Source organism: Pogona vitticeps, chromosome 2, assembly GCF_051106095.1.
Source record: "Pogona vitticeps strain Pit_001003342236 chromosome 2, PviZW2.1, whole genome shotgun sequence".
Classification (NCBI taxonomy): Eukaryota; Metazoa; Chordata; class Lepidosauria; order Squamata; family Agamidae; genus Pogona; species Pogona vitticeps.
This window is the reverse complement of record NC_135784.1, coordinates 32,821,508-32,843,762: the sequence shown is the minus strand read 5'-3', so window position 1 is coordinate 32,843,762 and position 22,255 is coordinate 32,821,508. Positions and strand designations below refer to the sequence as shown.

At 43.0% G+C, this 22,255-nt stretch overlaps 2 protein-coding genes and 1 long non-coding RNA gene across 5 annotated transcripts; 1 reads left to right on the top strand and 2 right to left on the bottom strand.

Annotated features, from left to right (window-relative positions):
• Positions 1 to 860: 860 nt before the first annotated feature.
• On the bottom strand, positions 861 to 6,412 carry RPS5 (ribosomal protein S5). Of its 2 annotated transcripts, none has more exons than XM_020810119.3 (6): positions 6,261 to 6,412; positions 4,470 to 4,575; positions 3,410 to 3,619; positions 1,852 to 1,980; positions 1,665 to 1,763; positions 861 to 977 (listed from the first exon to the last, which is right to left on the bottom strand). In XM_020810119.3, the coding sequence occupies exons 2-6, from the start codon at positions 4,572 to 4,574 to the stop codon at positions 909 to 911; spliced, it is 612 nt and encodes a 203-aa protein (XP_020665778.1). In that variant the 5' UTR covers position 4,575; positions 6,261 to 6,412; the 3' UTR covers positions 861 to 908. The 2 variants fall into 2 exon arrangements, with proteins under 2 accessions (XP_020665778.1, XP_078244899.1); XM_078388773.1 differs by lacking the exon at positions 6,261 to 6,412 and adding an exon at positions 5,269 to 5,984.
• LOC144587600 (uncharacterized) lies at positions 6,384 to 16,579 on the top strand. 2 transcript variants are annotated; one of them, XR_013542758.1, is made up of 3 exons: positions 6,384 to 6,982; positions 10,944 to 11,168; positions 14,947 to 16,579. It is a non-coding gene; the product is annotated as an uncharacterized LOC144587600 (long non-coding RNA). The 2 variants fall into 2 exon arrangements; XR_013542757.1 differs by having other exon boundaries at positions 6,385 to 6,982; positions 11,881 to 16,579.
• Positions 10,269 to 22,241, bottom strand: TEKTL1 (tektin like 1). The gene is made up of 8 exons (XM_020810091.3): positions 20,577 to 22,241; positions 19,292 to 20,005; positions 16,948 to 17,052; positions 14,977 to 15,175; positions 13,720 to 13,886; positions 11,889 to 11,984; positions 11,616 to 11,729; positions 10,269 to 11,140 (listed from the first exon to the last, which is right to left on the bottom strand). Exons 2-8 carry the CDS (start codon positions 19,847 to 19,849, stop codon positions 10,940 to 10,942), a joined length of 1,440 nt encoding a protein of 479 aa, XP_020665750.3. The 5' UTR covers positions 19,850 to 20,005; positions 20,577 to 22,241; the 3' UTR covers positions 10,269 to 10,939.
• Positions 22,242 to 22,255: the final 14 nt, after the last annotated feature.

Here is a 22,255-nt window from a genome sequence, read left to right as displayed (position 1 = left end):
ACATTTTAACAGGGGTATGTAAACTTTTTATATCCACTGCAGACTTACTGTTTTTAGCTTTTAAATATTGTCTTCTACTGAAGTAAGCTGCCTTGGGTACTTTATAAAGAGAAAAAGTGGGACAAAACATTTTAAATAAATAAAAATAGTAAATAAACAGCAATAATGCTGGGTTAAATCATAGAAGCCTCTGTGCTGCTAGATCAAAAGACCAGCAGTTGTGAGATTGAATTCATGCGACAAAGTGAGCTCCCATCACTTGTCCCAGCTCCTGCCAAGTAGCAGTTCAAAAGCATATAAATGCAAGTCGATAAATAGGTACCACCTCGGTGGGAAGGTAACGGTGTTCTGTGTCTAGTCGCACTGGCCACATGACCATGGAAACTGTCTACAGATAAACACTGGCTCTATGGCTTGGAAACTGGGATGAGCAAGAGTCGGACATGACTGAACTAAATGTCAAGGGGAACCTTTACCTTAGAAGGCTTCAAATTCAATCCCAAGGGAATTTCCAGCCTGATAGCTACTGTTACTAGCTTTGTCAACAATACAAAATTAGAGGGACAAGCAGTTCTCCTGCATCCAGCTTAAAGGATGAAAATATAGTGTCTAACACAGGACTGACTCAACAATGTAAACCAAGAATGACTGAAAGCATCCACATTGACTACATTTCTTCATCTTGGTGGTACTTAAACTAGAATAAATCATACATATCAATCACACTCTTCCACACCCTATCCAATCTTCAAAAGCAAGCTGCCTTTCAGAAGTGCCTGACAGAGGACCATTCCACCATAAGCAAAATCAGAGACAACCCCACATGCCTCCGGAAAAGACTGATTCAGAGAGAAACAAAACAGTATGAAAACAACTATTTATTTGTTTTGGACTTCCAGCAGCCGCTCTTAACGGTTTGACTTGGCCACACGCTCCAGCTCGTCCTTCTTCTTGATGGCATAGGAGTTAGAAGAACCCTAGAAAAGGAAGCAACTGACAGTCACAAACCTAAACAGGTGCCCACGTCTAGGCAATAGAGATTCCTGTATAAATTATTTCCCCTAAATCCCACTCACCCTTTCTCCATCCTACACACACAGTGCAGTGGAACTTCACAGCAGCTGAAGACATTGCCACAAAAGGGGCAAGGCTCATACTACAGAAGTCACACTGGGGATGCTGTTAACAGCTGAAACATAAGAATAGCAGAAAGACCTCTTCCCAGCTTCATGGAGGTCTCTGCTGCTGCAAAAGGCCACGATTCTGCTGTGCATTTCTGTAGGTAGCTTACTGATGAAGATTTTAAATAGTGCTAAGCCTGTAGATCAGATGACTTATTTTAGCAAAACCTCACAGTAAGGGTCATAGTAAAAAAATAAGTCTTGTGACACCTCAGACACTGACATTTATAGTGGCATAAACTTTCATGAACAGAACCTTTTCTATGAGATGCATTTTTAATTATAGTGGGGACTTGCTTATTATTATTCTCCAAACCACAATATTTCTCTGTTGGAGGATGCACCTCTACATTGCCTTAAAACTTGTCAAACATGGCCAGGCTCTTATACCTTTTAATCTCCAGCCATGAAGAGACTCCCAGACGCTGCTCAAACCCAGCAGCCAGACCACCTTAAGATAACTTTGCAGTTACTTCATCTCACCTTAGCTGCGTTGATCAGCTCATCCGCTAGGCACTCGGCTATGGTCTTAATGTTACGGAAGGCAGCTTCACGTGCGCCAGTGCAGAGCAACCAGATTGCCTGCAGAGAGAGACAGACAGAGATCAGTTGGCAAGGACAGTCATCTCAGACAATCAGATCTTGCTCTTCCTCAAAGAATAATCCATACCTGATTGACACGGCGCAGCGGTGACACATCAACAGCCTGTCTCCTCACTGTGCCAGCTCGGCCAATACGGGTGGAGTCTTCACGGGGACCACTGTTGATGATGGCATTCACCAGGACCTGCAGGGGGTTCTGCAACAAAGACAACGGGGACTAAGTTTCACAATCGCAACTAACTCTTCAAAGAACATACACCAGCTTCTCTGACTATAAAATGGGCACAGCCCAAGTAAAGATTATTTTAAAAACCTTTTGCCGTCATGTGTCAGAAGTGAGGTTCAGGCAGTTAATTCCAATAAAAGGTTTTGTTGTCACCTTGGATGATAGGACTGTTCAATAATTAAGTATTCTACAGCTATATTTGCTACTGTCTGCAATGCAGGTGATAACTGACAAAGCATAAATACACACTTGGCTAAGACAGACTACATATCTTACCAAAGGAGACAAACAGGTACCCAAATTTTCCCACCCTCAAGAGAGCAATATAGAACAAAAATAACAAATGCCAATTATTGCAAAACTCGTAAAGCCAGCTAAAATATAATTCAAACCAGATGATCTTGCAGCTCTGGAAACCCCGCAACACAAGTCTTCTGCATAAAAATCATGGCTACCAAAGATCTGAAAACTAGTTACTGAGAGCCCATGAGCAACTGTCTTGTGTTGAAATCCATCAAGGCTTAGTCGAGTGGCAACAACTTAAGGCAGGACAACAAACTTGAAACGTTTTACATCAGTATGGCAAACTGTGCCAAGCACTTGTTCCAACATGGCCAACCAGACCCCTGTACTGCCGTCAGTTTGCCACTCCAAGCTTTCTTCCAGCCTTAATGTCAGAGTAAAGAACTGCACTGTATCGTGATACTTCCTTCCTTCCCTTTAATATCAAATAGTGTGCAGGTTATTTGTAAAACTTATACTAAGCACTTATTACTAAACTTATACTACTCCTTCCAGCCTAAATAACCCTTATATGAGCCTCTTAGTCAAACACTATGTGAAAAATATTTCAGTATGCTATGTATTTCCTTTCCTAAAATGATGAGGGCACTTGGGGCACCAGCAATTCCTCAAATAATCAGCTCCTAATCAGCTTGGTTTCTTTGTTAATGGACAGCAATATTGAACTTAATAATATCTTAGAACTGCAGAGCTGGAAAGAATCCTATGGATGATCAAATCCAGCCCATCAAGAAAAGCCAATGAGGAATCAAACTCCCAATCTCTGCAGCTTAAACCACTGAGCTAACCAGCAATTCGTAAACGAACATATGTCTCCTGGGGCAGAGTGTAGTCCTGAGTTTCTGCATTCTCAAAAGGCTAAAGCATGCTGGCTACTGCTCCATGAGAAGACAGGAAACCCCTCGCTATTCTATCAATGTATTTCTAATTATACAAAAGCTATGCTTCCACGTGTAGTGCAACACTTGCATAAAAAATACACACTGTTCTTTCCCATAGGCATGAGTTCTTCACTTCCTTACCATTTGTCCATGACCAAGTAATTTATCCCCTTTATTCCAACAAGACTAAGCAAGTGCTTTCCTCCCATGCTCACCTCTCCTGTCAGCAGATGGATGATTTCGAAGGCATGCTTGATGATGCGCACAGTCATCAGCTTCTTGCCATTGTTGCGTCCGTGCATCATCATGGAATTGGTGAGGCGCTCCACAATGGGGCACTGGGCTTTGCGGAAACGCTTGGCGGCATATCGCCCAGCACTGTGAGGCAAATATTTTGCATACTTCTCCTTCACGGCAATGTAATCCTGCAGAAATCAAAAAAAAGCCAACACACTAAAGGACAGGAATTTGAGCAGTGAAACGCAGGCAATTCCCCCCAGCCCAAGATCTCAACTGCAAAACAGCACTGACCTGAAGTCTTTCTCAACATTGATTACACCAGAAATGGGAAACCGCAGCCCTCAAGATATTCTTTGCCTGCAAATCTTATAGGCCAGTGATGTGAGCTTTGGGGTGGGGGTGGGAATTCTGAATGCATGATGATACACATAATCATGAGCTTCTTGGCATTATTGTATTTTCACACCATCACAGAGTTGGTGAAGTGATCCACAACAGGGCACTGGACCTTAGGAAAATGCTTAGCAGCATATTGTCCATATATTAATTTTAGCATACAGAACATGTATATGAGATGCACTGCTCATCTAACCACCTCCTTCCAGTTTCATTGCCATTGTCTGCAGAATACATTGCCAAATTTTGTACTAGCATCCTTTCACTGCTACTAATGAACTGAATGAAACAACACTCCTTTTTAGAAATGGAAAATCTTCTGTCATACACCCCAGTTCTAGCCAGGGGAGGGAGTATGAGAAAAAAGGTCCAACACTGGCTGAAAAGCTGCAGTTACCTAGGCCTGGTTTATTATTTGTTTATTTACTGATCCATCCATGCATTTATTTATATGCCAGGCCATTAGTACAAGCACTACCTTGGGCAATTTGCAGAAGGCTAAAACTCATAAACCCTCAATATGCAACAATAATGAAAACAACATAGTTCAAAGCAATACAACAGGCAATAATTTAACCACGATACGAAAAGCCCTACTAAAAATCAACAATTCAGTTGTTATGCCGTCTGTCAGAATACCTGTAATGATATGTCACTGATCTGAACATCATCTGTGCTCCATTTCCCAAACAGTTTGATATCCGGGGTCTCTGCCACAGCAGGGGCTGTCTCCCAGTCAGTCATTCTGGAAAGAGAATGAGAAGCTATTAGATTGTGTAAAGGCCTAAATGCACTCTACTGTAGGACAGAGGTCGACAGATAACCTATATTTGCTCCTCTACCTACATGAAAGCATTAAACAGGGATAGGCATGTATAATATCCTGCTCTTGGCAATTCCTTCCCAGATTCATTAGGATGGACAAGACTACTGAGCATAGATTTTAAAAACCAAGATATTTGCACAGGTTCTGGGAAACATATTTTTCACTTCAGTGTCAGATCTACCATCACTCTCTAATACAGTGCCACTTATTGCTTCTAGCCAAATACTTACCTGAAATATTGTTTGCAAAACTACCAGACTTATAATGTCCTCAGCCATGGCAGTTTTTGGGAGGAGGGGCAATCTGATCCCCACCTCCAAAGGAATTCCTTTTGTGGTGGGGAAGCTGCAGGATATGGGGGCGGGGAGACTCTTCAATTTCCAAAAATGAAAACTGCTAAAAGTACTTTATGGTTAGTAACCAATTTATAGAAAAAGAAACCTCCAACACACTACCCTGTGGCTTTCCCATGAAAAGGATTTCATAGGAGCCTTGGGACCTTCAGGTGGAGCATCAGAAACGTTTTCTTTCCAGCAAACCTCCGTGGCTTATGACATCTGCTCTTTACCCAGACATACACAGGCACAAAAAAAAATGTTGTATCTGAGTTACCTGCTTGGTCTGCAGATAAACTGAACTTCATTCAAGACTTGGTTTAAAAATACAATTCTGCCTCTTCCTTCTGAGGCAATGGGAACCCATGATCCTTTGAATGTTGCCAAACTCCAATTCTTATAAACCCCAGCCAGCCTGTACTGCTGGGAGGCATGGCAAGAGTTGTACTTCAGCTACATCTTTAAAGCTGTAACTCTTCCACCTCTGGCCTAAGATCAGGACCACTTGGCCAAGCAAGCCTGGGTAACACGGGAACTTGGGAATGTAAAAGAATTGATCTGCATTTTTTTAAAGGCTGAATATTAGCCCAACGGGGAAGGCCACGTGCCTATGCTTGCCTCCGCTTGCTCGGTGCCTCCTCAAGAGGTGGGTCGTGGGCAATCAGGACCTGTTTCTTTAGGAGGGATGGAGGAGGAGGAAGCAAAAACATCCATAATAAGCACATTTTCGGGAAGGGAGAAATTAACAAATAGAAGCGGGGAGAGAACAGGCAGTGTCTGCTTCCCCCCGAGGGGTGTGAGACCCAAACAAAGCACATTTTAATTATAAGCCATTTTAATTTTATTTTAAAAATTAATCTATAGATGGAAATGAGCAACAGGCAATTATGACTATATGCTACGTGAGAAGAAGGAACAGGCATCATTTGGGGGAGGGGGAGCGTCCACAGCATTTCTTCCCCGCTTGCCCTGTTAAGGTGTCCAAGGCCACCTCAGACCCCCATCTTTCCTCCCTCACAGCCGCCTTAAGAGGAAATCATCAGAGGCGGCCTTTCGGGGAGCTTCGTGGGTTACGTAGCAATCCACCGAGGACCCACCGGGCCGCCACGGCCACCCTTCCCCGCCATCTCTGCCGCCTTGTTTTCCGTCCCCGCTGCCCACTTTCAGGCCCTCAACCCCGGCTCTGCCCTCCTTCAACCCCACGGTGCCCTCCTTGCCCGGAACGGCCCTTCCTGCCCCCCGCCATCCCCGGCCGCCCCACAGACTCACATGGAAGGCCTCCGCTCCTGCTCGCGGGCTCCGGCGGAAAAGGGCCACGCGCGGGGTTACCCAGAGCCTTATCCAGGGGCTGAGGACTTCCGGCAGTTCATACGCATGCGCAGATCCTCTCCAGCCGCCGTCTTCATAGAATCATGGATCAAAGGAAGGGAACTCTCGCGTTGGTTTGGTTCGCGTTTGGCGCATGCGGGCTCGGTTCAAGATGGCGGCTCGGCGGAGGGTGTGGAAGGTTGCAGAGGAAGCCTTCTGCCTTGTTTGTGTGTCCGCTTATTGATTGATTGATTGATTCTATTTGTATCCCGCCTATCTGGTCGTTGCGACCACTCTAGGCGGCTTATGAAGGGGTTTGTTCTTTCCTCTCCTTTTTCTCCTACCACCAATCCCCTCTGACTCTCTTTGAATTTAATTTTATAGTGGTTCCAATTCCTCTCAGTGTTGGAAAAGCTTGCAGGCTTGTCCAACCTTGGGCCTCCAGATGTTCTTGGACTTCAACTCCTAGAAATCCTGGCCAGCAGAGGTGGTGGTGAAGGCTTCTGGGAGTTGTAGTCTAAGAACATCTGGAGGGCCAAGGTTGGACAAGCCTGAGAGGTTTAGGTGTTTCGCGTCTGCGCACTCCAGTCATCTTCTCGTGTGTTTTCAGGAGGATGGATCAAACGTGGTGCTAACTTCAAGTGAAGCAAAACCGTAGAAGTTAGGGAAAGCTGTCCATACTTGTAAGCTACTGCTAATATGAAATATCTTGACAAGATGTATCTATAATAAATCTTCTGTTGTTTAGTCATTAAGTCGTGTCCGACTCTTCGTGACCCCATGGACCAGAGCACGCCAGGCCCTCCTGTCTTCCACTGCCTCCCGGAGTTGGGTTAAATTCATGTTGGTTGCTTCGATGACACTGTCCAACTATCTCATCCTCTGTCGTCCCCTTCTCCTCTTAGTAAATCAGACATGCTACTAAATCTGTGTGGAGTCTATGTGGAAATAACCAGAGCTTAAAAGCATTACTTTTTTTTTTACCACTCTTCCACCAATCCCCTAGCCAGCATTGTCATAGCTGGGAGTTCTAGAAACTGTAGCTCAAAAGGGTAGATTTTCAAAAATCTGCAACATGACCAAATTCTTGGCCAGGTGCCTCTTGGTGTGCCTTCTCTCATATGGCGAGCCCTTCTCTTATGTCATAAGCCTAACCCTCTTTTCCCTTTTTGGGAGGTGGCATCTTGGTGACTAGGAGCAAAAAAGAACTTTTCTGAAAGTTATGGCTGATATTTATAACAGTAGCATTTGGAAAAATTAAAATATCAGCACCAAGATTAAAATATGTTTTCAGCTTAGTGTTCTGAGTAATGATACCATTGTCTGATACCAAGTCTGAATACAGAATGTGTATTATTCCCTCCATAATCCTGAAGTGCAAGGTCTGTAACATACAGGCACATACAAATTTATTGCTGAGTGCAAGCCATTTGTTTACAGTGTAACCACCCCTTTCACCAAAGGAAGCTCTCTAATGTCAGAAGGCACCATTTTCAAGTAGCTTCTCTTAAGCACCTACATGCATATCTCAGTTAAGTGCTTTAAGAGGAAGATACTGGAACTCCCCAGCAAAACCAGAGTATCTTCTCTTGTGGGGTAACTGGAGTGCTGTCCTTCCTTCATGCAAGTTGATAAATGAAAAATGTGTGGACTTCCTAAATTTAAGATTAGCCATATATTCAATATTTAGCACATAAAGTTTGTTATGCAAATGACAGATTAATGGTTCTAATGTATTAAGCCATATTCCCTTTCAAATTCTTGCAATTGTATTTTCCTTCATAAGTACCAGGAGGCCATGAATTTGAGTACCCCTTTAGTTAAAGTAAGTACCCCAAAAAGATCTTGCCTGTGTAAGTCTCAAAGTTCTGTTTATTATAAAAATTACATTTCTTGAGCTAATCAACTAAAACCTACTTTATAAGGTTTATAAAAATGACAAAGTTCAACCCAGTCCAATAAAAGCTGCCAGAATTACAGCAAGTTAAAAAGTTGGCAGATTCCAGAGCTTAGTATTATATGTGAATTATGCTTCCTGAACCTTTAAAAAACATTCAGAGAGAGATGCTATGGCAATTTCTATTTCAGAATCTTTGTAAAAAGTAATGTTTTTATTTCTTGGCAGAAATTTGGAGACATGGTTGCCTTTTCTGAGGGAACTGTCTGCCAAATTTCAGATACAGTTGCAAGTTTTATGCAAGAACCTTAGCCTCTCTACAATGTACTTGCTCTGATGTTATGTGCTGTCAATGTGCCCCTGACGTGCCACAACCCCATGAATGAGCGATCTCTAAAATGTCCTGCGCTCAGTTGCCCTGCTCAGCTCTTGTAGACTCAAGTCTTTAGGAAGTCAGGACATCTCACATTTGGTCTTCCTCTTTTCCTGTTGCCTTCCACCTGTCCCAGCATTATTGTCCTTTCCAGAGAATCCTGTCTTCTCATGATGTGCCCAAAGTAGAACAGTCTCAGTTTCAATAATTTTGCCTTCAGAGATAGTTCAGGCTTGAGTTTATTTAGGACCGAATTGTTTGACTAGGGTATGCACAAAGCTCTCCTCCAGCACCACATTTCTAGCGAATCCATTTTCCCTGTAATCTTTCTTTTCTGTCCAGCTTTCATATCCATACATGGAGATCGAAAATACAAGAGCGTGGATGATTGTGGTCTTTGTCTCTAGTGACACATTCTTATGTTTGACTATCTTGTCTATTTCCTTTATTGCTGCCCTTCTGAGTCTCAGTGTTCTGATTTCTTGGTTGCAGTCTCCATTTAGATTGATGATTGAACCAAGGTATACAAAGTCTCTGATTGGTTCAAAATTGGGAAAGGAGTACGACAAGGCTGTATATTGTCCCCCGGCTTATTTAATTTATATGCAGAATACATCATGCGGAAGGCTGGACTGGAGGAATCCCAAACCGGAATTAAGATTGCCGGAAGAAATATCAACAATCTCCGATATGCAGATGATACCACTCTGATGGCAGAAAGTGAGGAGGAACTAAAGAACCTTGTAATGAGGGTGAAAGACAAGAGTGCAAAAAACGGTCTGAAACTCAACATCAAAAAAACTAAGATCATGGCCACTGGCCCCATCACGTCCTGGCAAATAGAAGGGGAAGATATGGAGGCAGTGACAGATTTTACTTTCTTGGGCTCCATAATCACGGCAGATGGAGACAGCAGCCACGAAATTAAAAGACGCCTGCTTCTTGGGAGGAAAGCGATGACAAATCTTGACAGCATCTTGAAAAGCAGAGATATCACCTTGCCAACAAAAGTCCGAATAGTCAAAGCTATGGTTTTTCCTGTAGTGATGTATGGAAGTGAGAGCTGGACCATAAAGAAAGCTGACCGCCGAAGAATTGATACCTTTGAATTGTGGTGCTGGAGGAGGCTCTTGAGAGTCCCTTGGACTGCAAGGAGAACAAACCTATCAATTCTAAAGGAAATCAACCCCGAGTGCTCTTTGGAAGGACAGATCCTGAAGCTGAGGCTCCAGTACTTTGGCCATCTCATGAGAAGACAGGACTCCCTGGAAAAGACCTTAATGTTGGGAAAGTGTGAAGGCAAGAGGAGAAGGGGACGACAGAGGATGAGATGGTTTGACAGTGTCACCGAAGCAACCAACATGAATCTGACCCAACTCCGGGAGGCAGTGGAAGATAGGAGGGCCTGGCGTGCTCTGGTCCATGGGGTAACAAAGAGTCGGACACGACTAAATGACTAAATGAACGAACGAACGATACAAAGTCTCTAGATATATAAATGGGTCAAGTTTCAAACTGATCTGATCTCCTGCTTTATCAGCTGACTAGAGTAAAGGTCTGGAGCACGTTTAATCTTTAAGGTACCATAAGACTCTCTGGTTTTGATTTATGTGGTGATATCAACATTTGAAGGTTCATAGCACAAAACTCCCTCATGTGTTTGTTTGTTTTAATAACTTTATAACTCCTAGTAAGAACATTACTGAACCAATCAGAGGAATTTTTAATTCATAAGGCTTAATGAAATACATCAGTAGTTTTCAACAAATGCACTCTAAGACATATATGCTATACTTTGGAAGCACTAGAGAAAAAGTGTCTATGTATCAGTATGGAATACCAATGAGTCAACTCACTGGAAGATTACTCTAGCAATACAGTAAGGCTCAGAAGTTTCATAAGACAATATAGTATCAGGACAAGATGTAGCACCTTTTCTGTCCCATTCATTTCATTCTTCCCATATGGATTTAGGCCTGAAAGACCAAAGAAAAGTGTGGGTGCAAGGAGGGCGAGTTGAAAGCAAGCCCAATTTGTAGCATGTCATATTACCATTCCTGATCACAGGCCAAGTCTGTTACATTAGCCTTAGCTTTCCAATTCTTGGCTTTGTGAAGCTTACTCGTCATGAGGTACCCTGAACTGTGATCTAAAATTCAGTGTTTGATAAATGAATTTTAATACCAAACTAAAGCTGAAATGTCTTGGTTCCCGGACAACCTCATGTGCTTTGTGTTAGAAGACTGCGTGGGTGCCCTAGTCTCAATCATTGCCAATCATGTATTCCCCCTCACTCAACAGGAAGACTATTCTATGCTGCTCTAGGGTGTCCAGCTCTTTATTTTCATGTTATCTCCATTCATTTGCTTGCTAGGTGTAGACCAGCTCAAGAGTCTCTTTCATGGTGGTGCGAGGGTGCACGCGGCGCTGCTGCAACCGTTTAATGCTACCATCGACGTCATAACCTGTCTGCTTGTCATGAATGCACTGGCGCAAGTAACACCGGGTGGCTTTTAGGTGCTGGATATTTTCAGCTGTATCTTCAATGGAGCGATCTAACTGGGCTGTAGACTAGGGGAGAGAAGCAAAATGTGAGAAGGTAAGTAGACATTTGGGAGCCAAAGAAGACATCCTTTCTCACCAATTTTGCAGCCAAAAAGATGCAGCAAAGAGATTTGACTCTGAGGCCTTAGAGAGAATTAAGCAACATGATAACATCCTGAATTACCAATGAGCACAGTGGTACAGTTATGTTTACTACATGACAACATCCAGACCTCATCCTGGGGATCTCTAGTTTTAACAGGATCTTGGGTTGAAGGGCTGGTTACCAATCTGCTCAAGAACCACTTCCAGTCACAAGAAACCATTTTTGGCATACTGGACTAACAATATTTTCAGCTTCCATTACTGGTAGAAGGGATCAGCCAAACAATATTCTAATCTGTCAAATTGCACTGTCACCAGTATGCAGTGATCCTGCCACACCTTATAGGTGAGGGAGCCTATGCTTCTGAAAAATAGGTGACTCCTATTGGCCTTTTACCTGGTTGAGGATTGCGGCTTCAGGCAACTGTGTTCCCACATGTCTTTGGAACACCTTCACCGCTGGCCGTGTCAGCTTCTCTCGTGTCTCCAAGTACTTGCTACTTGCAGGACCCTGTGGACACAAAAATGGTTTCAAATCAAGTATGGGTAGTAGGTGGGACAGAGGAGGAGGAAGAAGATCCTTTCCCAGTTAATCTTCACAAAGTCAGGGATGAACAGAGCAGAATGTAATGGATTACAGTCTGGTTGCTCTCTAGCCCTAGATGCTCACCAAAGCCATTCCTCGTGTGATGCACATCTCATGCTGGAAACGCTGGCAGCGGTGCAGAGTACTACGTGTCCCTCCAAGGCTCATGTCTAGCCGTTCCTATCGGAGAGAGAAAACAAAGCGGTGGACCAGATTGCTTAGGGTCTCTGAATGTGTATGTACAGTCATGGCCAAAAATATTGGCACCCTTGCATTTCTGTCAGAAAATGCAACTCTTCTCTCAGAAAATTGTTGCAGTTGCAAATGTTTTAGTATTCCATGTTCATTTGTTTGGTTTATGTTGAAACAGCACAAAGAAACAGAAAATAAAAGTCAAATCTGATACAATCCCACACAGAAACCAAAAAATGCACTGGCCAAAATTATTGGCACCCTGTCTAAATTGTAAGAAATAATTGCTTTTCAAGCATGTGATGCTCCTTTAATTTGTATTTAGATACACCTGTCTCAAGTAAGAGGTGTGGGCAATAGAGTAATCACACTTGCAACCAGTTAAGATGGAGAAAAGTTGACAACCTTTGTGTTGTGTGTGACACTGAGCATGGAGAAAAGAATGAAGTGTAAAGAGTTGTCTGTGGATTTGAGAGAAAAAAGTGTGGAAAAACATCAACAATCTCAAGGCTACAAGTCCATCTACAGAGATCTTAATGTTCCTGTGTCCACTGTGCACAATATCATCAAGAGGTTTACAGCCCATGGCACTGTAGCTAACCTCCCTGGACATGGATGGAAGACAAAATTACTGAAAAATTACAACAAAGGGTTGTCTGAATGGGCATAAAAAAAGCAAGACTGGAGTATGCCAAAACTTATGTGACAAAACCAAAATCCTTCTGGGTGAACGTACTGTGGACAGATGAGACAAAAGTATACTTTTTGGTTAAAATAATCATGGCACTTTTTACAGAAAAAGGCATTCAAAGAAAAGAACACAGTCCCTACAGTCAAACATGGTGGAGATTCAAAGATGTTTTGGGGTTGCTTTGCTGCTTCTGGCACTGGATGCCTTGACTATGTGAATGGTATCATGAAATCTGATGATTACCAAATAATTACAATTATAATAAAGTGCTCAGCTTCAAGGCTCACAACCAGCACTGATCCTGAGTCTGCTGGGGGTGTAGTATATACAGTAGGAAAGATCCAGGAGGACAGGAAAGGGGGAAAAAGTGTTCTTGTGGCTCTAAAAGTGCTCTGCAGGACTCATGTTCCAGAGTGATTCGAAATCTGATTAGCTGCACTATTTGTTACGAATATCCTTGTACGTGCTTATCAGTAAGACGAAAACACAGGATCCATTGGCATCCGTAGATATTTTTCTGTTAATGTGGTCAGCAGATGTGGGGGTAGGGAGAACTTTGATTAGAAACATGCCATGGTCAAAAGCTAAGCCCCCCTTCCCCATGCCACAACCTTTCTTTCACTCACTACTCCACCATGACTGCTCACCTATTTAAAAAAGAATGCACACTAGCTAGGTGGCTGTGAGCTGTCCTGTTTTGCCATGGCCACATTACACAGCATTAATTATCAGGAGGAGAAAGGTGATGACCTCTGGCTATCTTTTTACATGAGGGAAGGACCAGTAACTTTGTTTTCTAGAAATACTGTTCAAGCCATCTTGATCTCAGTTTTTGTGTTGGTGGGAAGTCTAATGCTAAGGAATAATTTCATTAAGTTTGGTGGAATCACTCTGTCTGGTGCAAGAAATACCTGTATGTATAAGAATAATGATTGGCTCTGCTGTTTGGGGGATTCTGGAAGTTGTAATCCAATAAAGGATTTTTCCCGCAGACCCTGCATCAGAACAATAGGATGTTAGATCTCCCCTTACCTTATGAGAGAGTGTCTCATCCCTCTTGCCTTGCAGGCTGTTTTCAATAGTATTGTGGGCTGTATTACGGATGTTCTCTGCTTCATTGATAGTCTTCTGTAGCTGAAGTATCATATCCTTGGTAAGGAAGGTGAGGCGGCGAGCCTGTTCCAGAGCTGCTGCACAGTCTAGAGGGTTAAAGAAGTTGGAAAAGGGAGAAGAAATAGAAGCTCTTCTCCAAGCCTGTTTCCTTGCTGGACTACATAGTTCTCTGACACACCTGAACTTCAGCTCCTTAGTTTTGGCAATGGAATGATCTATTATATGCTGCTTACAAAGTAATATCTGCTGTTTTGTGGAAAACTGCTTTTGTTTTTGAACCACATTGCACTGCTTTAAAATCTATGAGACTGTAAGATCACCCATGTTTTCTCGATACCACGTGTAACATGTTTTCCCTAGTTTTTTTTTCTTCCTCTGCTGGTGCTCAGACAGAGCCACATAGAAACAGAAGCAGTGTCCAGAGCAATTAACAGGCTGCTTTAACAATTAGGCGTTCTTCTCATCAGCTAGCCTCTAAAACTACCTGCATATCTTCCAAAACTCAGACATCACCTATTGCCAATGATTGCATTCAACCCTATGATTCCTTAGTATCTTACAGTACCTTATATTTTTGTGATACTAGAATTTAGCAAATTTTATTTAGTCCAAGCTTTTGTGAATTACACCCCAAATGCAACACTGATAAAAGAACAGGAATAAACTGAGAAGAGACACATCAAAGGATAAACTGAGAAGAGACACATCAAGGGATAACATGCTGAGCTGTTCCTCATGCACTGATGAAGAAGCAGTCAGCCTACTGCTTGATATGAGAGGCTGGGTTTGTTTACAAGCATTGCTTTGTATAAATATACATGCTAGCAGGCTATTTCAGCAGCTTAGAGGTGCAAGCACCCTCTTAACCTCTGAATAGTCATTGCCTTTCTTTGCCTTGCATCAGACAGATGGGACACGTTTGCCCCTCCAGAGATGTTTAGACTTCAGTTTTCAGAAGCTAAGTTTTCATTATGGCCAAAGGGAAGTCATTATGGGAATTGTGGCCAGAGACATCTGTAGGGGCACAGATTCTCTCTCCCTGCCAAATAGGGTTCTGTAACACATATATGCAGTAGTCTTTTATGTTTTAATTCTTGAGTTCTTGTGCGTAGTGACTTCCAATATGTTTGCTTTCCTACTTACTAGAACTCTGTGGGATAGTGTTCTTTTCCTTACCTGGCGTAAAGGGTCCAACAGGGTCAGGGACAGGTGTCTCATTTCGCTCCACCCAAGGGGACGAAGGCCGACCCAGTCTAAGCCAGGAATCACGTCCAGCCCCTAGGAGAACCATGCGCAGAGGCTGTGGCACCAGGTCCAGTACACGGCCACGTTCACAACACAAGGTGTCCAGGGTTTGCCTGCATGTGCCCAGGGCCTGCAGCAAGTGGGGCGGGTGTGAGCAGGAAGCCAGAGACAAGAAACTCACTTGCATCCCTGCACTCTGCCTTCAAGAAGTAGAAAGCTTGGATCTGAGCCAATCTACTTGAGTGGAGCAGGAGATAAAGCTAAAGTACTGCCAGAAGAGAGGATTAGAAGAGGTAATTATTTAAGCATTGAAAACTTTTCATGCCTCAAGTTTGCAAATTATTTTTCCTAGTTTTATGATTATTTTCAAGAGGTAAGGAGCATATATTATTACTTAATCACAAAAGACCGCCCTATCGTGTCTCTGGAGCACTAGTGGAATACATACAGTACCTTGGAATTTCCCTCTCCTATATTGTTAGATATAGAATTCCTTGCCAATCCTTGCCAATCTAATTATACATCTGTAACATACCTTGGTCCTCAGACTGCAAGGATTCTTCCATCAGCTCAGCAGCCTCTATCATTCAGATCCTTCCTTTCCAAAATAGCCTTCTCTACCTGGTCGTTCTATAGCTAACAATATAGGAGAGGGAAATCCCAATATGTATTCCATTAAGTCATTAGATGCCTAACAATGTGTTGTTATGTGCTGTTAAGTTGGAACTGACTTACAGCATCCCTAACATGGTTTTCAAGATACATGGCATATTTAAGGAAGGGTTTTACCATTTCCACCTCCTAGTGAGTTTCCATGGCTGGGCAGAGATTTGTACCCTGGTCTCTAGAATCATAATCCATCACTCTGTCCACTACTACACCACACTGGGTATCAGCCTAATAATATTGGAGAGAGAAATTTCAGCTTATGATTGTAATGCAGCCTGTCAATGGACCCAGTCCAACTACTGTACATATTTTCCTTCTATACCTACATCCTACTCATTATGAAAAGACTCTTGCACACACACCTTTGAAATTTTGTTAAAGTGACAGCTGGACTAGAATATCTGATGATATTCAGATGACCAGACAATGACGAAATCTGTGATCTATAGGTGTAGTATGGATGTTTCGTTTTGATGTTTGTTATTGTTAGGTTTTAGTTTTTTGTTCTGTATGTTGGTGTGTATGAATAAAAATAATAATTTTCAAAACAAAAAAAAAGATGTATGCTGCACTCTGTAGCGGTAACCAATGAATTGGGCTGATGCGGAGTCATGTTGTTCCCTAGGGAATGACGTGACTCCAGCACAATGAATTTAAAATGCCTGTGCACTCTTTGTGTGATGATTAAAGAATCACCTCTGTATTGAAACTCAACAACTGTGTCCCCTACAGATCATTAGGAGGATGCTCAGAGCCTCATCTGACAGGATGCTATGACTTCTCCTTTTTGCAGTATAGTGGAGTATTCTTCTGAAGCTTCGGAAAATGTATTGCTTTGATAAATGATAAATATGCCCCAAACTTTCATATGTATTGAGATTTCTTTTTTTTTAATATGGTGATTTCAGCTTCCACTAATTAATAATACAGTAATTATGTGCTGTCAATCAATTCTGATTTATAGCAAGCCTTTCCAGGGTTTCCTAGTTATAGAATACTCAGGACGGGTTTCCCATTCCCTTCTTCTGGGGTCATCCGGGGACTGTGCAGTTTGCCCAAAGCTTAAAGAGGCTGACTGTTGTCCCAGAAGACACAATAGGAAATCGAAATCCTAACCTCTAGCTCCACAGCCAGATTACTAACTCACTGACAAATCCTGTACAAATCCTGTATCAGTACAAATTCTGGGCAAGCTAATGTTTTTATACCATCAACCTATGCTTGATTTGATACCTTGAGATGATCTCCTGACAGTGCCATCATCCCCTCCAGCTTGGCTTTCAGTTTAAGGAACTCCTCCTTCTCCCATTTCATCAATGCATCTGCCTTGTCAGGTACCTACACAAAAGGTGGGAGAGCAAACATTGGCCGAGTGTCTACATCCACAAGAACAGTAAGTGTCAAATTAGTTGGGGCAAATGTTTTCCAGTTGAACTATTTAACTGGCATTCCAGTTGAACTATTTAAAATCTTAAAGGATGATGCTGTTAAGGTGCTACATTCAATATGCCAACAAGTTTGGAAAACTCAACAGTGGCCAGAGGACTGGAAAAGATCAGTCTACATCCCAATACCAAAGAAGGGCAGTGCCAAAGAATGCTCCAACTACCGGACAATTGCACTCATCTCACACGCCAGCAAGGTTATGCTCAAAATCATACAAGGTAGGCTTCAGCAATATGTGGACCGAGAACTCCCAGACGTACAAGCGCGATTCCGAAGGGGCAGAGGAACTCGAGACCAAATTGCCAACATGCGCTGGATTATGGAGAAAGCCAGAGAGTTCCAGAAAAACATTTACTTCTGCTTCATTGACTATGCAAAAGCCTTTGACTGTGTGGACCACAGCAAACTATGGCAAGTCCTAAAAGAAATGGGCGTGCCTGACCACCTTATCCATCTCCTGAGAAACCTATATGTGGGACAGGAAGCAACAGTCAGAACTGGATATGGAACAACGGATTGGTTCAAAATTGGGAAAGGAGTACGACAAGGCTGTATATTGTCACCCTGCTTATTTAACTTATATGCAGAATACATCATGCGGAAGGCTGGACTGGAGGAATCCCAAGCTGGAATTAAGATTGCAGGAAGAAATATCAACAACCTCCGATATGCAGATGATACCGCTCTGATGGCGGAAAGTGAGGAGGAACTAAAGAACCTTGTAATGAGGGTGAAAGACGAGAGTGCAAAAAACGGTCTGAAACTCAACATCAAAAAAACTAAGATCATGGCCACTGGTCCCATCACCTCCTGGGAAATAGAAGGGGAAGATATGGAGGCAGTGACAGATTTTACTTTCTTGGGCTCCATGAGCACTGCAGATGGGGACAGCAGCCCCGAAATTAAAAGATGCCTGCTTCTTGGGAGGAAAGCAATGACAAACCCTGACAGCATCTTAAAAAGCAGAGACATCACCTTGCCAACAAAAGCCCGAATAGTCAAAGCTATGGTTTTTCCTGTAGTGTTGTATGGAAGTGAGAGCTGGACCATAAAGAAAGCTGACTGTCGAAGAATTGATGCCTTTGAATTGTGGTGCTGGAGGAGACTCTTGAGAGTTCCCTGGACTGCAAAGAGAACAAACCTATCAATTCTAAAGGAAATCAACCCCGAGTGCTCATTGGAAGGACAGATCCTGAAGCTGAGGCTCCAGTACTTTGGCCATCTCATGAGAAGAGAAGACTCCTTGGAAAAGACTTTGATGTTGGGAAAGTGTGAAGGCAAGAGGAGAAGGGGACGACCGAGGATGAGATGGTTGGACAGTGTCATCGAAGCAACCAACATGAATTTGACACAACTCCGGGAGGCGGTGGAAGATAGGAGGGCCTGGCGTGCTCTGGTCCATGGGATCACGAAGAGTCGGACACGACTAAATGACTGAACAAACAAACAAATGTTTTCCAGTTTAGGAAAACAGAGGACTTAGCCAACAGCCTATGCTTCTGCTACAACCTTGAAATGTTCCACCAGAGAATTCCCTGGAAAACTGAGGCTAATTTCCACCTATGTGCCAATGATGCAGTGGATTTGGTGCAAATGAAAGGAAGCATGTCTTCACATAATAGATAATTAACATACATAATTCATTGCCACAGGAATTGGTGATTATTTCTTTTAAAAAATGTGATGCAAGGGGCATGCCAAATTCTGGTGCAGATATGCCTTCAAAGAGGGAGGGATCTAATACTCTCAGACAAATAAGTTCCTTGATTTAATAGGATGGAATTAATTCCCCCTAGGTGCCTCTGATTTTAATCTGCTTGGAGTAAATGACATGGAGACAGAAAATGTGTTTGTCCAACACAAATTGCTTGCCTAACATGTTCTAATCAGAGAAGCAAAATCTCTACAAATGTTGCTACAATGACAAGTGAAGAATAATGGGCCACACAATTCATGGATTGTTTTAAACGAACTATGGCTCAGGCAGTCTGCAAATGATGGCTTGCCACACATGATTTTCTCCTTGGCAATGATTCATCAGTTTGACTCGTCAGGAAGTAATTAACTTTGTGTGTCTGAGATATGTGTGCCAGAGAAGGCACACATCTATGTGTGTCAAAGAAGGGCTCACCTTTTCTGATTCTGGCCGGTGCTCCCGGATGGCTTGGCTCTGCTTGTTGGTGACGAGGCCCTGGCGAACTTTATCCAGAGTAGCATCAAGCTTCTGTCTCAGGCGCAGCAGCCCCTTGAACTGCTCATTGATCTCAATGAGGGCCTGGCGCAGACGGCTCACCACTAGGCGGGTCTCCCTCACATACTGAGCCACAAACTCATTGTTCTTCATGGTACTGAAGTCGCGACAGCACGGCAAAGCGATTTTGCAGATCCAAGGGGGAGGTTTCAATTTGCTTTTCCATAGGGTCACTCCTGGTCCTTCTGGAGGTTTGGTCTTCACCTCTCCAGTTGCCAGGACATCAAGCTTAAATCTCCAGGAGTCAATCTTGGCCTTGTGTTCGTATGGTGTTTCCTCAGGCTGGTCTGGAGGTTGGACTGAGCGCCAAAGATCAAGGGCCTCTTTCCCACAGCGCTTCGTCACTTTGGTGGTTTCTTTCAGTGCTGTTTCAGTATCTTTGTGCCATTTTTTGGCACCAACTGGGCCTGTCAGCAGGTGGGTAGGAGGAGGACCCATGGCTGGGATTGAGCTGCTGGTACTGGCAGGGGAGAGAAGCAAATATCACACAGCAACCGTGTTATAACTTAATGGCACTAGATTCCATCACAATGCAAGAAGCAGATGGGAGCCAGTTGACCAAGGGACGTGGTCCACGTTGAGCAGAGCATGGAACTGTAATAAACAGCATAGTCAGAGATGAGAGAGAGGAAACATCAGTGGACTTGGGCATGCTGAAACTGATCCTTTCACCTGGCAAAATGAAGGACCCCTTACAGTGGAACAGACAGTGTGAGCTGCTTTTTACTTTTGTAAAATGCCAGACTCCTGCCAGTCATTATTCTGAATGGAAATACATATTATCTGAATGGAAATAATCCTCAAATGTCAACATTTGTTAATGCAGTTTTACAATTTTATTCTGATGAGAACATAGAAATAGCTTTGCTAGACCACAAACCCACTCAATCCATTCGTGTCTCCCAACCTCGTCGTGTTGAAGGAGCCCTGCAGCCTCGAAAGAGGGTTCCCGAAAACAAGAAACAGGTTGGTGAGCACAGTCCCACATATAAGTGGTGGAACACACACACCTCATCCACTCACCATGAACACCTAAGTGCAAACATTTGGCAGTATTTAACGTTGCAATGCTTGGTCTGCTCTACAAGGGGTTCAATACGGTGGGAGCAAAGGGTGGAATTGTGGAGGAACCGGGTCCGAGGAGCTGAACTTGGGCCACATTTACCTGGATCCAATAAGGCTGTTTTCTCTAGGGCAAACTTAGGCGTGCAGGGCTCAAGGTCCAGCTTCAGGACAGGAGGATCCGTGCGGCATCCGTCTCACCTCACCATCTGATGGTGCTTTTACTTCTCCAGACAGGATCTCCCTTTCTGAAACAGACCCAGCCGTCTGTCCTTGCCGCTTCAGCGGTGCCGGTTACCACGGCAACAGGCACTTGCCTCACAATGCTGCCTTGCCCAGAAAGGGCTCTCAGGCAAAGCAGCGAGTTCCATGGAAGACCTTCCCACAGTGAACAGATGAAAAACAGGGGGCTTTGTTTTGGGTGCAAACAAGATGTTTTGTGTCACTTTTAAAGATCGCAGTACGTTACATTACATTGTTATGCGCTGTCAAGTGACCTCCAACTTACAGCACCCCTATCAGTGAGCAAGCCTTGCTCAGCCCTTGTAAACGCAACCCGTTTCATAATTTAGTACTCCTCTTTTCCTCTTGCCCTCAACATTTCTAAGCAGTGTTGTCTTTTCCAGCAAATCTTGCCTTTTCATGATGTGATCAAAGTAGGACAGCCTCAGTTTCATCATTTTTGACCCCAGGGATATTTCAGGCTTGATTTGATTTAGGACCCACTTCGTCTTTTTGATAGTCCAGGATGTCTGCAAAGCTCTTCTCCAGCTTTCACAGCTGTATTTAGTGATAAATATAACAGTATGGACAATCCTTGTCTTGGTCCCCAGTGACACATCCTTACACTTGATTATTTTTTTCCTAATTCCTTCATTTCTGGCCTTCTGAGTCTCAGTCCTCTTCTGATGACTTGGCTGTAGTCCCCATTTGGATTAATGATAGAATCCAGTATACAAAATCTTTCAATATTTCACTTTATTCATTGTCCACCTTAATGTTGTGTAGTTCAGTAGGCATGATGTTTGTCTTTTTAGTGTTCAGCAGTAGGCCTGCTTTAGCACATACTTCTTTCACTTTCAGTAAAAGTTATTTCATGTCATTGCTGTTTTCTGCCAGTAAGATGGTGCTATCTGCTTATCTAAAATTATTGGTTTTTTTCCCATCCTTCTTTTTCCACACCTCATACATAGGAATCTCGTCCAGTATGACATGTTCTGCATACAGATTAGATATAATGATAAAATGTTCTAATAATAGCTTCCTGAGAACAATACAGGGTACACATCAGGACAATCGAGTACAGAGGAACACCCATTTCTTTCAGAACTACCCATAGCTTCTCATTCTCTACACAAGGGCTTTGCTGTAGTCTGTAAAGTATAGATGGATCTTCTGAAAGTCTTGGATGCCCTCAGTAACCAGTAGATATTTGCAATATGATCTCAAATGCCTCTTCTTTTTTGGAATCTTGCTTAAATATCAGGCCTTTTTTGCTGCATATAAGGTAAAAGGATTTGTTGCAACACCTTGAAGATTACTTTGCTCACATGGAAAATTAGAGCAGTGGTTCTATAGTTATTGTATTCCTTGGCATCTTGGAGATTGGAATATACATATTATTACTTTAATTTATATACTTCCCTATTAGTGCCGAAGCACTATTCTGGGCAATTTATAAAGGATGAAAACCCAGAACTTCACAACAAAAACACTAAAATATGACACAAATAGCTGTAACCATATGTAATAACTGTATCCCAGTATGGACAGTAGTCTGGA

Bases quoted from the DNA above. Each gene is read 5' to 3' on its own strand.
- TEKTL1 (XM_020810091.3), bottom strand. From the start codon at position 19,849: ATGGGTCCTCCTCCTACCCACCTGCTGACAGGCCCAGTTGGTGCCAAA. The intron at 15,176-16,947 runs GTATCAAATCAA...CACTTGCTGCAG, and splicing joins TGTCAGGAGATCATCTCAAG to GCCCTGGGCACATGCAGGCA. The intron at 11,141-11,615 runs GTAAAAGGCCAA...TCTCTCCCCTAG, and splicing joins AAGCCGCAATCCTCAACCAG to TCTACAGCCCAGTTAGATCG.
- RPS5 (XM_020810119.3), bottom strand. From the start codon at position 4,574: ATGACTGACTGGGAGACAGCCCCTGCTGTGGCAGAGACCCCGGATATC. The intron at 3,620-4,469 runs GTATTCTGACAG...TGATTTCTGCAG, and splicing joins TCAGTGACATATCATTACAG to GATTACATTGCCGTGAAGGA. The intron at 1,764-1,851 runs GTATGGATTATT...CTCTCTCTGCAG, and splicing joins CGCTGCGCCGTGTCAATCAG to GCAATCTGGTTGCTCTGCAC.